The sequence below is a fragment of the Lycium ferocissimum genome, chromosome 1 (assembly GCF_029784015.1).
Source record: "Lycium ferocissimum isolate CSIRO_LF1 chromosome 1, AGI_CSIRO_Lferr_CH_V1, whole genome shotgun sequence".
NCBI lineage: Eukaryota > Viridiplantae > Streptophyta > Magnoliopsida > Solanales > Solanaceae > Lycium > Lycium ferocissimum.
The window spans coordinates 69,148,745-69,165,938 of record NC_081342.1 but is presented as its reverse complement, the minus strand read 5'-3'; the positions used below and the strand labels follow the sequence as shown (position 1 = coordinate 69,165,938).

Sequence of the window (17,194 nt, the reverse complement as noted above, 5' to 3'; positions counted from 1 at the left end):
CTTGCTCAAATCTAATCCAAACAAACCCAAATGTGAAAGGATGCTTCCTAACACCAAATAGAACAAAGTTCATCCATTAATTTGATTAAACAATCAAGAATTTAGAGAAACCCATTTGGTGTTCTTCATAACTTTCTCCAAATTCTTAGCAATGGAGTTTAATTTTCTCCCAAATCAACTCAAAGAATTAGTGCTTAAATAACTCCAACCAAGCAACAAGTAGCAACTCCAAACAAGCAACTTCCAATCGATTTTCTTTAACAAGATTAGATTTTTTCATCCTTATTTTTTTCCGGTTTTTTCCTTTTTTCTTTCTTGATTTTTCATTTTTTTCTTGATTTTCGTTTATGGTGGAAAGTTGTTCTTTAACAAGTTGTTCGGAATCATATGTGGATTTTCTTCAGTTGAGATTTTCGTTTATAATGGATATTATTTTGACAACAAAAAATGAGGATGGATATTAAATAGGGTGAAGATGAAGATGAAGACGAAGTAGCCTAAAAATGGAGGGAGTTCAAATTTTATCTACTTGGCATCATATGTGGCAGCTTAGTTGGCGTCCAAAATGTGTCAAATGCGATTTTTAAAGGCCGTCACGCGCCAGCAGGCGGTGTATTCACGCTCTACCACATCGGCAAAAAAGGGCCATTTTGCTGCGAAAAAATTTGTCCGGGGGGTAATAGGACCCCAAAGAGTTCGGTATGTAGTTGGCATTTTGGTCAAACGTTGGGGGGTATTTTGACTATTATCTCGGATGATTATCATACATTGTTTCATAATGTATCGTATTATGTTATATTGTTTTGAAGAATGTAATGTTTTGATAAATTGTATCGTCTTCCGTCATTACATAATATCACACATCAATAATTTAAAGAATAAACATACACGAATATTTGGTTATGTGATAAAGCTATTATACAAATGTATGATAAATTAGAATTACAAGCAAAGATAAAATGAGAAAAAAATAGATAAATAAGGTAACGATGCAATCATACCAAATTGATTGTTACGAAACTTTTTGTCGTTATATAAGGATGGACATAAACTTAATGATACAATACATTAAATGTTAGGGAAAAGGGTAAAAAATATCCCTCTACTTTGGAAAAAGGGGTAGAAATATCTTTCGTTACAAATTTGGGTCTCCGTCATTAAAGTTTTCAAATATACTCCTGTCTTAACGGAAATCTCTCAAAATAATCAAATTTCGTTTTTAAACTCGCTTCATTTAAACCCAACCCAACTAAATAAAAAACCCATATGGATTACCCGCTCATGTACCTTGTGGCTCCTGATGTAGGACTCGGGAACAAGTTGGTCACATATGAATTTTTTATTTAATTAGGTCGAGTTTAAATAAAGTGATTTTAAAATACAATCGAGTTATTTTCACCCAAACTTATAACGGAGTATATTTTTAACCCTTTCTCATTTTTTACCCCTTTTCCCCTAAAATTTAAGTAAGTGTCAAAACAAATATTTAGCCCCCGTTTAGCCATAAGAATTATTCACTTTATTCCTAAATCAGCGTTTGGCCATGAAAATTCCGAATACAACTTGAAATTATATTCCGAAACACCAAAAACTCAAAAAACTTATTTTTCAAATTTTTTTCACCTTTTTATAATTACACTTCACCAAAAGCTATAATTTCAAAAACTATAACCAAACGCAACTCCAACTCCAAAATTCTAAAAACAAGTGATTTTTTAATTTTTTGGACAAACGAGGCCTAAACTAAGAAGAGAATAGAAATACAATAGGTAACAACCAATCAAACAAAGCCAAAGCTGTTAGGGGTGACCGATATTAGTTAGTCACACTTTGCTTTGGTGTTTCTTCTCTGTTTCTCTTGTACGGTGTTCCCTGAGGAGGCTTCTCTCTTTCTCTCTCTAAAAATAAATAAAAACATCCTCCTCTGGGAACTTCACTCTCTCTCTAGAATTAGCAATGGCTGCCGACAACTTCACCGACAAAAACGCCGTTTTTCGCAAACTCAAATCCAAACCCGACAACAAGGTTTTGATCTCATTGAAATTTTATATTTGAATTTTGATATAAATTTTCTATTTTTTGTACTTTTTTTTTGATTAGAAAAGTTTCTTATCTGCTGATAATTTTTTTTTTCTTGTATAGTTTGATCTGATTGAAAAATTACATTTTTTCATGTTACTTTTGTTTGAATTGGTAGAGAAAATTGAGATCTGATTTTTGTATTTTTTGCGTCTTATATCTTTTGATTTGACTGAAAAATTATATTTTTCTCTTGAATTTGATTTTTTTGCCTTTTTTTTTTTTTAATTTGATCTCGATAACTTCCTTATATACTGATAAATTTTGTATTTTTTTTCGTCTTGTGATTTGATTGAAAATTATATATATATATATTTTTTTTCACTTGAATTTGAAATTTCTCTGTTTTTTTGTTTATATTTTTGTTTGAATTGGTTTAGAAATTAGAGATCTGATTTAGATCTAGTGTTTATGCTGAGTAGAATGTAGATCTTTGTTATATTAGTTAATTTTTATTTTTTTTTAATATTTTTTGTTTCTTTTTTGTTTGAATATTATATCAGATGTGCTTTGATTGCAATGCAAAGAATCCTACGTGGGCGTCGGTTACGTATGGGATTTTCTTGTGCATTGATTGTTCGGCGACGCATCGGAGTCTTGGTGTTCACATCAGTTTTGTTAGGTACATTTTAAAAGTTTGATCACTTTACTCATTTGTTGATTGTTTTTTGGCTTGATGAGCTGATTTTTAGCTATATTCGTCGTTTACACGGTAACTTTACTTATGAATTTTGTTTGGGGAGTTGTGTAAGACGCGAGTTTTAGGTTTTATTGGAAACTATCGATTATAAATGTTTAAATTATTAGGATCAACAGGTTAGAAACCGTGACGTGACTGCCTTATAAACAGTTGCTTAGCAATTAACATGAGGCTCTGTATAAAAAGATTGTATCTTTGGATGAATATGTGCCGGAAAATGGTGACTATAGATATGAGTTTAGGGCATCTTATACATTTTAAAGTTTGATCACTTTACTCTTCTTTTATTCAATTGTTAATTTTTTTATTTTTTATTTGGCTTGATGAGCTGATTTTCAGCTCTATTCTTTGTTTATATGGTAACTTTACCAATGAATTTTTGTTTGGGGAGTTTTATAAGACACGAATTGTAAGTTTTCAACGATTAGAAATGTTGAAATTATTAGAATCAGCAGGTTAGCGGCTTCCTCTCATTGGTCAATGTTGTAATTAACATGAAGATGTATTAAAAGATTGGATCTTTAGATGAATGTGTGCCAACCAATCATGACTATAGATTGAGTTTAAAACATCAATTTCTTTTTGATGACTGGGGTGTCTTGACCAGCTTGCGGGTACCTCAATTAATTCCACTTGGTTTCTGCTACCTCCCACCCGCAGAGGTATCGGGTAACTCTGCATATAGTGAAGTTGATTCTCATTTAAAGATTGCATTTTTGGATGAATGCGTGCCAGTCAATCATGACTATAGAGTGAGTTTAAGACATCGATTTCTTTTTGATGACTGGGGTGTCCTGGCCAGCTTGCGGGTACCTCAATTAATTCCACTTCGTTTCTGCTACCTCCCACTAGCAAAGGTATCGGGTAACTCTGCATATAGTGAAGTTGATTCTCATTTAAAGATTGCACCTTTGGATGAATGTGTGCTAGGCAATCATGAGTATAGATTGAGTTTAAGACATTGATTTCTTTTTGATGACTGGGGTGTCCTGGCCAGCTTGCGGGTACCTCAATTAATTCCACTTCATTTCTGCTAACTCCCACTAGCAAAGGTATGGGGTAACTCTGCATATAGTGAAGTTGATTCTCATTTAAAGATTGCATCTTTGGATGAATGTGTGCTAGGCAATCATGAGTATAGATTGAGTTTGAGACATCGATTTCTTTTTGATGACTGGGGTGTCCGGGTCAGTTTGCGGGCACCTCAATTAATTCCATGGGTATCTGCTACCTCCCACCAGCAAGGTATTGGGTAACTCTGCACAGAGTGAAGTCGATTCCCTCACCAATTGGTGTAAGGTGTCCTTGCGGATTGGTTAAAACTCAAATAATGATATCGAAGAAGGAAAAAGGAATGTAGGGAGTAAAGACGGGAGAAACACTCTATGTTACCTGTTCCAAAAAAAAAAAGAAAGGAGAAACACTCTTACATAATGGGAGCTCGTGTTTAACCTTTTATTCTGCCGTAACATCTGGTATTGTAGTCAATCTAGTTTCTCATGTGGGACTTTGGTTGAAACCCACATTTTTTGGTAAGTTTTACTGGTTTAGTGGATGAGAGGAAAGCTTTAACTCAAGAAAACTACCCAGGGAAAATGAATGGTATTATGTAAGGAGAATTTTGAAAGATAATATCAGGAAGTCTTCACATAGTGAAGTTCCATTCTCTTATCAATTGGTGTTGGAGGAATGGTTTGCAGATTTGCTATAATTCAGATATTATCATATTGAAGGAGGAAAAAAGAACGGATTTTGCCATAATATCTGATATTTGTAGTCGAGAGCTAGTTTTTTGTGTGGAATAGCCGATAGTACTAATTGGTATCCTTATTTATGCACTAAAGATCATAGATGCACTCACCATAGTTTTGGCTTTGGGGCAAACTTGTGTCCAATATATAATTGATCTTACATTCTGCCAAATGAAATATTTTCATACGCATGAATACCTCGTTAGCTGGCACAAGCGACAGATACTCCAAGCGATGATGGATATTAAAGTAGAGGAAGATGAAATCCAACATAAGTTGGAGTAATCTCCCAAGATTTATGTTACATGAATGAAAGATCCATGTTATAATAGGCCCACATATTAGTATGGTCAACACATAAAATTTCTTGATAGTTAAATTCCTGATACTAAATAACAGTATTTCCAGGACTTTATGAGTTGCAGGGATAATGTTTGCCGGTGATGGAGGACATTAATGTTTTAGGAAGTGTTGAGAGAATATAGCTGGAGGAATAAAACAACACAACGTATCTTTAAACGGAAAGTTCAATGTATTGGAAGTAGCATTGAGAGTTACAGTAACTGGAGTTTCCTCAATAATAAATATATACAAGGGGTAAAAATATTAGACTTCTAGATAGTGCTATCCAAAAGGTTGGGTATCTTAGGTGGCTTGGCAGCTTTGTTGCCTATTCCTTAATTGTTCCAATTTGGTTGAGTCATACCAGGAAACTTAAAGCAAGCTTTGTGGAGTTGGAAATTACCAGTTGTTCAGACGATCAGTAGGTCACTGTGGCTGTCTATTCCCCTTCGGATAATCTGGGATATTTGAAAAGAGGGAAACAATAGATGGTTTAAATATGGAAAAAGTTCAGCAACTAAGATGATTAGTAATGAAATCATTTACTTCATAAAAAAAAATATGCTTATTTCAGCTTTTGTATTGTTGAAGTAAATACTGATGTTGCATATGACGTGGATGAAGTGTTAGACGATTTGGGCTTCCTGTATAGTTGAGGGCTGTTGTGTTTTCTCTCTATATCCTTGTATTTTTGTGCACTGTCTTTGTGCTTTTTATAATGAAATATCCTACATTTCTCAAAAAGAAAAAAAGGTTGGTATCTCAGAAGGTTGGTTGTCATCTCGATTCTACATTCAGCCACAACCGCTCCAAAGCTAGCGCTTCTTCATTTTGCCAAACAATTGGTATGACCACCTCAAGAGACTTCCTGTGTTTGCCCCTAGGGCTTTGGTCTAGTGGTAAGAGCACAAGCGTGATGTGTGGATTAGGTGGATGTCATGGATTTGAATCCAATGGCAGACAAAAGCTTGGTACTTAAATGGAGAAAAGTACAGGGCAGGCCGACTATATGCCGAGTCCGAATTGTGCGCTGTTGGCCCTCTTGGATTTCTTAATTATTAAAGAAGAAAGGTGTGAGATAGACTCTTCCTGTGTCAACTTTAGTTTCAGCTCCCTACCTAGTACCTATCATGGTTACCTAAACCTGAAAAAAAATGTGAGCCACTGTAATTTGGCTATTGTTCTTCTTAACACTTTCTTCCTACTCATTGGAAAAGCCCATTTTCTTTCTTTGGAGGAGGGTGTGGAGCATTCTCTTTCATGCACGGGCTAGTTCTTGACATTATAATGTCACTACTATTCTCTTCAAATCACACTGCCGATGGGATGATCTAAGACGAGGAAGAACAGAAAAGGGAAGTTTGAAATAGTCATGTTGGACTTCTTGGCTGTGCAATAGGCTAATGTGACATGCCTCCTTTTTCTAACAACTGGCATGACCACTGCTTCACACTTTGGGCCTCATCACTTTCATTGTTGCTCATCTCATCTCACCATAGTAGCTGTTCCTGCCTCTAATAACCAGCATATCAGAAGTATTAGTCAAGCGGCAATAACAATATGCAATATAACTATTTCCCTTATAAAAAAGTGATGACAACCATGGCCTGGTTAATGATGAACCTAGATACCTTGTTAAACCTAACCGCATTTGATTGTATGAGAACAATTAGCGATGGGAGATATGGAAGGCCATGTAGGCTAAACTTTGGGGTGTTTTTGCTGTCTATATGGGCTTGCTTGGAGGGGGGGTTTGTGTGTGTGAAAGACAGGAGTGGAAGACAGAATTTGAGTGCATGTATCTATTAGTATGTGTAGAGAAAGGGAGGATTCATAATATAGCTTTGCATTTCTTAATCATGGTTAGAAATTTGTTAGGGGCCGAGGTTTATCTTCTGCCCTCGGAACCACCTTCTTTTGTACTCCCTATGTTCCAATTTGTTTGTTATAGTTTGACTAGTCATATTCCAATTTGTTTGGTATAGTTTGACTAGGCACGAAGTTTAAGAAAGAAATGAAGACTTTTAAAACTTGTGTTCTTAAATATGCCATAACTTTTAAAATATAGGGTCTAACACATGCCATAACATTTGAGTTGCTATCAAATTTTCTCCGTAGGAATAAAATGAGAAGTTTAAATTCAATTGTTACCAAATATAGAAGTGGACTACCCGCAAGGGTGGCTTAGTTGGTTGAGCATGGGGCTTTCATAATGGAGGTCTCAGGTTCGAAACCCCCTGCCAACGACAGTAGGGGATTTGCCTTCTGGGTTGAGCTCGTCGCACGGGGCTTGCCTAGTGCGGGTTACCTCTCCTGTGTGGTTTGCGAGCTATTGCACAGGAGCTGGGTTTACCCTGTGCGCACCCAAAGGGTAGCGGCTGCGGGTTCCCATGTCATCAAAATAAAAAAATAAAAAAAATTAGAAGTGAACTGTTCTTTTTAGTATGACCAACTGCAAACAAATATATACTGCCTTCTCTCTGTTATTTTGGCATTTCTAACTCAGTCCATTTTCTAATGATTTGATTCGTGCAGGTCGACAAATTTAGATTCATGGTCTCCAGATCAGTTAAAGATGATGTACTTTGGTGGAAATAACCGTGCTCAAGTTTTTTTCAAGCAGCACGGATGGACGGATGGAGGCAAAGTTGAAGCCAAGTATACCTCCAGGGCTGCCGAATTGTATAAACAATTACTCTCGAAAGAAGTTGCTAAAAGTAAAGCAGAGGAAACGAAAGCAGAGGATGCAGGTTTGCCAGCATCACCTGTTGCCTCTCAGGCTGTGCAGACTACAAATGGATTTTCTGATATTAAGACTAGTGAAGCTCCAAAAGTAACCTCATCATTTAAAGATGAAACTCCGGAGGTTTCTGCTTCACCCAAAGCATCACAATCAGTTTTTACAACTTCGATTAAGAAACCTGTAGGCGCAAAGAAATCTGGTAAGCCAGGTGGACTTGGAGCTCGGAAACTTACTAAAAAGGTACATCTTAGTCTTCCAAGCTAGAGAAATGGATGCAGGGTATAAATTGCATACTCTGAAATGAAGATTTTATACATGCAGTTTATATTAAGATGTTTAACAAATTTGGAATTTAAATTAATTGATTGAGCATCTTTACAGCCAAGTGAAAGTCTGTATGACCAGAAGCCTGAAGAACCGCCTGTTCAAGTTTCTTCCTCTAACTCTGCAAGTAATGCATCAACTGGTGGCTCATCATTCGCATCTCGCTTCGAATACACAGACAATGTCCAACCCTCTGAGATAAGTTCTGGACGTGTTCTTAACCATGTATCCCCTCCAATGTCCTCCAATTTTTTTTCGGACTACGGAATGGACAGCGGTTTCACAAAGAAAAGCTCGAAATCTTCAAAAGTTCAAGTGAGTTCTTATTCTAGTTTTTATGTTCACTGTCATACAAGGATTCTAATAAAGCTGTTACAGTGAAAATTTAATATTGACATGCGTATCTGTGAGATATAAAGAAAGTAGCGTCAGACTTAGTTAGAAGGGAAAGATATGAACTTCATTATGCACCTTGATATCCCCAGGATTATTCATTCCTTGGTAAGATCATGCCCTTTTCACATCCTATGACCTATTATACTTCTACATTTGATCTATCTGGAGCTGGATTGAGTTTATTCTGAATCTGCATAAGTGTATCCAAGATAAGCAATTTTTAAACCAAGCTTGATTGGTTTGTGATTTAATATTTACCCTTGAGCTTCTGGATTGGGAGCAGAAGTTTAACCGCTGTATACATAGAGCAGCAGTTAGGTGGTGGACTGTATTTTGATCAGTACAAAGGTAGGGGCTGTGACTTGTGTGAGATTTGTTGCTTTTTAATCCTATTCCAGCATCCTGCGACCTGCATTGTCGATAAGTACAAAAGTTGTTATTGGTTTAAGAAAAGATTGTTGCCGTTTGAAATTTCAAAGTCTTTCGTCTTTTTTTTTTTTTTTTTTTTTTTGTGGAATGAAACTACCCATTAGCACTCTGAATCTATGTTACTCTGACTCTTCACAAATATCGACAGGTGCGTGTCGGATCCTCCAAAAGTAGTGTATTTTTGGAGGATCCGACATGGGTGCGGCAGCATTTTTGGAGAGTCCGAGCAACTTAGCTCTGAATATACTTATTGCTGCACTCACTTCCCCACTGAAGAAACATTTTCGTTAGATTTAGGAACCGTTAGTGTATCTCTAGCTTTTTAGTCATTCAAGAAAAAATAACTGGTACATCCTAAAAATTCGCAGTGCAAGTTTGAAGTGTTTGGTTTCTAATGAAAAATAAAAATAAAAGCGACTTTTATTTTAAAAGGTAAATAAAACAACTTTTGTATGTTTTCTTTGTAATATAGTTTGCCTGGAATTTTTTTCCTTCTTTTTTCACCTTATTTAGGGTTGGATTTGTCCTTTAGTTTGTGATTTATTGGTCTCACTCAGTTATTCTCTTGCTCCTGTTCTATGAGTCGACTGCTTTGCCTAAGTTTTTTCTGTAGTCTTTCAAGGTTTTTTTTTTTTTTTTTTTTTTTGTTGTCGATGGTGGTCTGGGCCAGCTTGCGTTCCCTCGACTAATTCCATCTGCTATCTCGCACCAACACAGAATTGGGCTTGTGCTGATGAGAAGTAATCAACTAGAGCTTTTTTGGTCTCCTTGGGCTTGAACCTGAGACTCATGGTTCTCCCCCACTTCATTGACGCCACACTTTTATTTGCTCTGTTCTCCTATATCATGTTCCACTGACAGTGTTTGTTTTACTTAATTAACTCACATCCTATTTTAATCAGATTGAGGAAACTGATGAAGCAAGGAAGAAGTTTTCTAATGCAAAAGCCATTTCATCCGCCCAATTTTTTGGTGATCAGAGCAAAGCTGATATGGAAGCCTCAGTTTCTCTGCAAAAGTACTCGGTATGCTTGCTTACTGTAGATAACATTCTCTTATAGTTAATTGGAACAAGCTCTCTACTGTCACAAAAACAATATTCCCTATGTTTCTCCTTGTTCCCATTCCCTTTTGTCTTAATGCACTATACTTCTCCCCTCCTATCATTTTACTTCAAATTAGTCGTACCAGGGGGATGGATAATTCTGGAAATTCCATTTGTACAGATTTGTGAAAACCACATGCCATCACTTGAGATAATGGTGTCTTACTAATCTCTTGTTTGCTTTTGACCATTTGCATGACAAGTAGTCAAAATGCTGCTGTGCTGATGCGCTGTGGAATATTTGAACCCCTAAATTCTTTTTAAATTGTACTCGAATCTCGCTAAAGGAGTTTACATTTGCAACTTCAGCAAATAAACATAATGATTTGCGCAACTTATAGCATTAGCCTAGGAAATTACCTCGTTACCTTAGCCTATCTGTTGCTATCATTTGTGCTTATTGTGTATTTGATCTCAATGGAGTGAGGAAGATTCCCTTTACTGTCTACTCGCAAACGAGTTCTGTATATTACTTGAACTTGACCCATCAAAAAAGAATGCTGATGAAACCTAGCCGGGGACAAAAGTCTGGTGTTTTAAGTGAATCATGGTAAAGGGGACCTATTATCCATTAGAATCGTGCACCGTTGGCTCTCGGGAATTTCTCGGGTATTAAACTAGTGGAAGAAACAGATTGTTGACGGAGGAAGTTTACCTAAAAATGGATGAATCAGATTCGTGCTCCTAAAAATGTGTTCTACTGCTATCTATTCTCAGGGTTCAAGTGCAATTTCAAGTGCTGACCTTTTCGGTAACGATGATAGATCTGATCTGGACCTCACTGCTGGTGATCTCATTAACCGGCTCTCATTCCAGGTATAGAAGCATATTATGACACCAAATGTCAATGCTTTTCAAATTCTCATAAGCAGGTGTTGAAAGGATCGTTCTTTCGTTGGTCTCTATGTTTTCAGGCACAACAGGACATGTCTTCTCTGAAAAACATTGCTGGAGAAACTGGAAAGAGACTTGGCTCATTTGCGTCAACCTTCATGTCCGATCTACAAGACAGAATCCTGTGAAAAGTTACACTGGATGTGAACATTTTGGATGAAATTCTTTCGGAAGATGAACAATAAGATTAGAACTCTTAGGGCTTTGGAGAATCTGGTCTTGTCTTATTAAAATTTTCTTTATATATGTGTTTTTGCATTTTTCTTTGTTTAGTTCTTGATGAGGCTCGTAAAGCTTTATTAAACAATTTTCTGTGTACTAGGTGGCGTCCGAGTTGTGAAATCAGGGAATTGTAAACTAGTGAAAACTATTTGTCAATGTGATGTGCTTCCAATATTCAAAATTCTCTGACCCGATTAAATGCATCTAGACCAGTGGGAAAAGAGTATCTGCAATTCTCTCAAAAAGACTACTTCCATTGCAAATATTGCATAGTTTTTCAACATTTTTGCTTATATGAGCTTTGGATATGGAACTCTCAGTATGCATCTTCGGTGGAAGAGTTTGAAAACAATCGATGAAATAGGAATTGAAAACTGAAAGCAATAAAAAAATTTAAAAGATAGTTAAAAAATTAGTAGGAAACTAGCAACAATTGAGATTAATCAATATCCTAGTCGCCTCTATAAACAACTACACCAAAGGATGTGGTGCAGCTATTGCTCTTCCCTTAACCAGAGGTTTGGGTTCAAGGCTTGGGTATTAAAAAATCCTTGGCGGGGAGCGCATCCTTCCAAATGGGGTGCTACGCAGCATGAATTCAGATATAATTGGACTCCAATGCGGATATCACATACCCGGTGAGAAACTAAAAAAAGAGAGCACCTATGCAATTAGAAATTTGCAGGGTAATAACTCTTGCAAATCGTTAGACAATTAATGAAAAACTATAACGAGATTACCTGATCATTTTCGTATTCTTTTTTTTTTTTTAAATTGCCTTACTCGAGCCGACGGTCTTTTCTGAAACAATCTTTCGGAAATAATCTCTCTATCTCTACAAGGTAGGGGTAAGGTCTGCGTACGCTCAATCCTTCCCAGACCCACTTCTGAAATTCCACTGGATATGTTGTTGTTGTTGTTATAACGAGATTGCCCGCAAAGGTTCATCAAATCGACAGGAATATTCTCCAAGATGTCTCCAAAAATAACTGAGTTAAGGGTATTTATGCCCTGACTAATATTATATACGGAAAAGGGCCAAAATTACCCCTGAACTTTGAAAAATAGTTCATCCATACTTAATTACTTTAGGGCCATTAATTATACCCTTACGGTACTATGGGGTCAATTATACCCTTTTGTCTAAGCATTTGCCACGTGGCATCATCCTAGCCCTTCAAAAATTATTTTACCCTCAAATAATTTTTTACTCACTAAAATAACTCAATCCGAGGCCGAATTTTTTTTTTTTCGGCAAAAATAATACGGATAATTTTTCCAAAAAATATAAAAATAATTCCGTATTATTTTTGGCCGGAAAAAAAAAAAATCGGTCGATTGAGTTATTTTAGTGAGTAAAAAATTATTTGAGGGTAAAATAATTTTGAAGGGCTAGATGATGCCACGTGGCAACTTAGACGAAGGGTATAATTGACCCCATAGTATAACCGTAAGTATAATTGGCCCTAAAGTATAACGAAGGGTATGAATGAACTATTTTTCAAAGTTCAAGGGTAATTTTGGCCCTTTTCCGTATTATATAACAAAAACATACGCCATGTAACCCCACAAGTGAGGTCTGGGGAGGGTAGGATATCGCAGACCTTACTTCAACCTCATCCACCTTGCTCTAATATAGTGGGCGACATCATCGTTAATCTCCCCGGGCCCTTGTATTATGGACCTAAGATACTTGAAACTTCTTCTTTTGGGAGCCTAAAATATTCTAGGAAAAGGCTAATTATGCAATCCTTGCTATAATTGAATCGAGTCTGCCAGTCTTCATCGCAATCGCGGTCAGTACTATCACGATCACAATTCAGTTGAATTTCTCGATCTCTGCTTAAGTTGTCACGTTTATGGTGCTCATAGTCCCAACTCTTTTTGCGGTGGTAGTTTGAGCCCCACAACTGTGGTAGTCTACTCTTCTGTTCATTCTAGCATAATATAATATGAAGTTTCCTCCGTTCACTTTTACTTGTTCGTTATGCACTTTAAACACTCCTTAAGATATAATAAATGAATTGTATATTTTACCGTAATCTATATATAATATAAAGCTAGGAATAGAAGAGGTGATGTGGCACCTCTCTATGACCTCCAATGACATTTATTTTTTTTCTCCTTTTTTACACATTTTTCTTCCATTTTATGTATTTACTTGCCCATCAAATTCTGATCATGAACTCTATGTCTCTACATCAGTTACAAATTGACCATAATGAGTATTAAAGAATGAGTAACGCTTTTGAGGCATTTTGGTGATAAATTCCTTAATTACAATTAATCATCTTTTAACTTAAATTCCTAATGCTTGTAACGTAAAAAATGAATAAAGTTTTGCTCCTGGAAAGTCAACAAATTTTCATTCTATATTATATTTAAGATCATCACCCATATATATGTTTGACCATCTCATCTTCTTAATTTGGTAGTGAATTTTACATTGATTGATCATCCGATTACACAGCTAGCCGTCGGTGAGTAATTTTTCCATCTGAGATGTATCATTCAATAAATTTTACTTTGTTCATTTCTCTTTCATTTTGCTCTAAACAAGCATGAACTAAAATTATGTCCATTGAATTTTATAGAGGGACAAGTGACAATATTGTATTGTTATGGGTTTATAGAAAGTACAGCTCTGCCTTATAATGAAAAGGTCAGATATGATATTTATATTTCTTGATAAATAAAAATTGATGAACGATATTGTCTTAACATTCCTGTAAAACGTAATATAATTTGATGATTTGTTGTTATCAACGATCTCTTATTATTTGTCACAACAACCAATAGGAAGACATCTAAATTGTATTTGAAAGATTTCCATCTCAGAATATTTGGGAAGTCATTAATTAATCCTTTTGGGTTTGCAGACTTATTCTATTTGACGTCGTTTCTCCTACCAATTAAGATCTAACAACCACATATGCAATGCAATCAAGAATTCTCGTGAAATAGACTCAAGAGGTTAAGAGTTAAAGCTCATTTCTCTCTGCCGCATGCTCTCTTATCAGGTGATATTTAGTCAACTCGAGTTAGGAGCTTTTGGTACAGGTTGATGACAAGTAGAAAATTAAATTTGATTCTGCGACATGATGCATAATTGATTTTTTCTTTTTATCTTTTCATTTTGTTTTGTGCTTCCTTTAATTTTTAGTAACTTTTGAAATTGCTATATGAGAGAGATGAAAATATATTAACCTTGTGAAACATTAGTGTCAAATTCACATCTGTGCAAATTGAAAAGAGTTTTTTCATATTAATGCTTCTTATTGATTCTTTGATCAATGGCCGTACAACTTCATCATCGCCCCTCTTTGATCAATTAATTTGCTAACTCTATTGTTTGGATAAGAATTTACAAGAAACCTATACGACACATACATTTAGGCTCTTCAGTTTTTATGGAGTAGTAGTTTGTTTAGGTTCCCATGCATGTGATATTTTCTTAATTTTAATATGTATCAGTGTCATGGGTGCTGCAAGATGTTCTCTACCGGAGTTAGTTTTTGATGTTGTTATCTAATTTAGAGATTACAGTTTCTTTTTAATTTTTCCTCCATTAATTTTTTCTTTGAGAGGTTATATCTTATATTCAACGTTAATAAATAAAGAGAGACATGTCATTTTTATGCTCACTGTTAATTTGTTTTAAAGTATGTGAAATGGACAGGAATTCATTGAGGATTATTAGCAATGGAGTATTTTGAAAAGAAAAAAAAAACAGATTTTTGGAGGTGTGGAGTTGTTTCATTCCATATGAATATCATATCAATGATTTTTTCATGTAACAAAAGTCATTATTGATTTTCATGTACTACATATTAAATTTCTCGCATTCTTTTTCCGGTGTTTGAAGCATGTTTGACAAGGAAAGAATTCCTAAGTTAAAGAAGGGAGACCTAGCTCTTTATTTTGGTGTTAACTTCATCGGATTGAAAATTTCAATTTTTAATTCTTTCCGATAAGGATTTACAGTTTATTGAAATATCAATTTATGTAAAAGGAAAAAAAAATGTAAATTTTAACATATATATACTAAGAAGTCAAGATAGTTGTTTTGAATTAGAGAAATAAACTTGAAAGTATCATTCCACCTCCCTCCACAAAAAGATAAGGGAAAAGAAACAAAGCCAAATTCATTTCATAAACAAAGTTGACGATTTTAATTGACATTTATTTTGTAGTTACTTAAATTTTTAAATTGAATCATAAAATTCCTGATAATTGCTTATGCCATCCAAACCCTTCATATCCACCAATGAAGTTTTCACGACAAGTGTTAAGGTCAAGTACTGAAAAACAACTCTTGAGATGAAATTTCACTACTGATGTAAATAAATAATATTGTAATTGTACATCTTTAAAGTTGAGTTTTGTGCTTATATATGTGTGTGGCACTTGAATATTATTTTAGAAAAGAGAACTAATCTTGAAAAGACAATTCTAATGAAGATTTTTATATCTGTGTTTTTTAATTTATAATATTGACTTTATATTTATGTACATAAATCTATAAAGTTCTACGTCGTAAAAGGGTTTTGTTCTTATATGTACATGACATTTGAATGTTTTAGAAAGAACAATCAATGCTGTGAAGACAATTCTAACGAAAAGATTTATATTTGTGATTTTTCAATTTATAATATTAATTTTATATTCATGTACATAATTTTTTTAATCTCTTCTATCTCAACTAAACTTAAAATAAATTATTTTTGTATATTCATTAATGTCTTTTATCACCGCGCGAAGCGTGGATATATTCACTAGTATTCATAATAATTGATGTATAGTTTTAATGGACTTGGAAAATGATTTGAAATGAGTAATTAATATTACGGGTAAAACGAGAAAAATAAATTACTTTTCTCTTGATATGTAAAAGTGTATAAGTAAAAGTGAAAATTTATTTTTGATATAGTGGACAAGTAAAAGTGAATGGAGGGAGTATTCATTATAGTGTTGAAAATATAACCTTAAATGTATAAGTGTCTAGATTCATATGTCTTTTAGTTATCCCAGGTGCATGATCTTTTGTATTTATCCTCATGCAATTGATAAAATCACAGGGCACAGAGATAATACTACAAAAGATTATGCACCTAGGATAACTAAAAGACATATATGAATCTAGACACTTAAAACATTTATGTTTAATATTTCAATACTCCCCCTTAAACTTAATTGTCTTTTCATATTCTTCAATTTAATCTTGACGACTTCAGCATCATTTTCAACATCCTTGTTGTGTACGCTTTCACAACTATAGGCAATTTATTCTCCATCACCTTCTAACTTTTGGCTATAGCAAACTTACAAAAGACTTCTCTTGTCGTCTATCTTCCTATCTTGTGAAGTCATTGACTTAACAAGAGTCTGGCTTATACTTCCAACATATAGTTCCTTAGCGTGTCTTTGTGTGTATGATCTTGTATGTGTATTCATGGTCATGAGGTGGTCAAAGTATGAGCATGCCGTTAAAATCCTTAAGGCTATAGGTGGAGATGTGTAGTGACTTGAGATATTAAAAACTTCTTTAAAAAGCTTTAAACAACCAATGATAGATAGATAAGTGTATTTCTTTAATATTCTCTCACATGTCTAATCTGATTCTAAAATTCACGCGTGGAATGGAGATTTTTTCTTATGAGATGATCACACATTTAATGTAAATTGAATTTTTAAACATTAAAACAATCGGTAAAAAACCGACAAATAAGAGTTGTACATACTACTTGAAGTAAACTAGCTTATTTTCCTAAAAAGAAATTCATTGGAAGGGGATGCTGCCATATAGTGAAAGTTACTAAGGATTTGAGTTAAAGATCACGTAGGCTAAATCCATTGCGCTTGTTTGTGGAAGTCTCTAAAACATTACTAAGCTTTTTGTTTGTTGAAAAAGTAAGTAAATAGCTGCTATTTAATTACTTAACTAAATTCTATAGTCGATTATTATACAATAATAATATATCTAGTGTAATTTCACAAGTCTTGAGAATAACCGATTATACTATTTTTAAAAAATTAATAAAATTGTAGATTTAATATAAGTTTATAATTGGACCAAACAATTAGGAAAGATTTGTAATCTTATGAAAGAATTGTAAAAACACCAAACCTAATCGGATATTTACTAATCGGATTTTGCTAATCTACAAAATTTCAACACTTTCCTATTTACATATTATAGTGTGTCATGA

At 34.5% G+C, this 17,194-nt stretch overlaps 1 protein-coding gene across 1 annotated transcript; it reads left to right on the top strand.

Annotated features, from left to right (window-relative positions):
* The first annotated feature begins 1,864 nt into the window (after positions 1–1,864).
* Positions 1,865–11,166, top strand: LOC132058752 (probable ADP-ribosylation factor GTPase-activating protein AGD8). Its single transcript, XM_059451081.1, has 7 exons — positions 1,865–2,025; positions 2,583–2,701; positions 7,408–7,855; positions 7,997–8,254; positions 9,667–9,789; positions 10,587–10,685; positions 10,784–11,166. Exons 1-7 carry the CDS (start codon positions 1,957–1,959, stop codon positions 10,889–10,891), a joined length of 1,224 nt encoding a protein of 407 aa, XP_059307064.1. The 5' UTR covers positions 1,865–1,956; the 3' UTR covers positions 10,892–11,166.
* The last annotated feature ends 6,028 nt before the right edge of the window (positions 11,167–17,194 follow it).

Coding starts and splice junctions, on each gene's coding strand:
- LOC132058752 (XM_059451081.1), top strand. CDS start 1,957: ATGGCTGCCGACAACTTCACCGACAAAAACGCCGTTTTTCGCAAACTC. Junction 7,856..7,996: donor CTCGGAAACTTACTAAAAAG/GTACATCTTAGT, acceptor GCATCTTTACAG/CCAAGTGAAAGTCTGTATGA. Junction 10,686..10,783: donor TTAACCGGCTCTCATTCCAG/GTATAGAAGCAT, acceptor CTATGTTTTCAG/GCACAACAGGACATGTCTTC.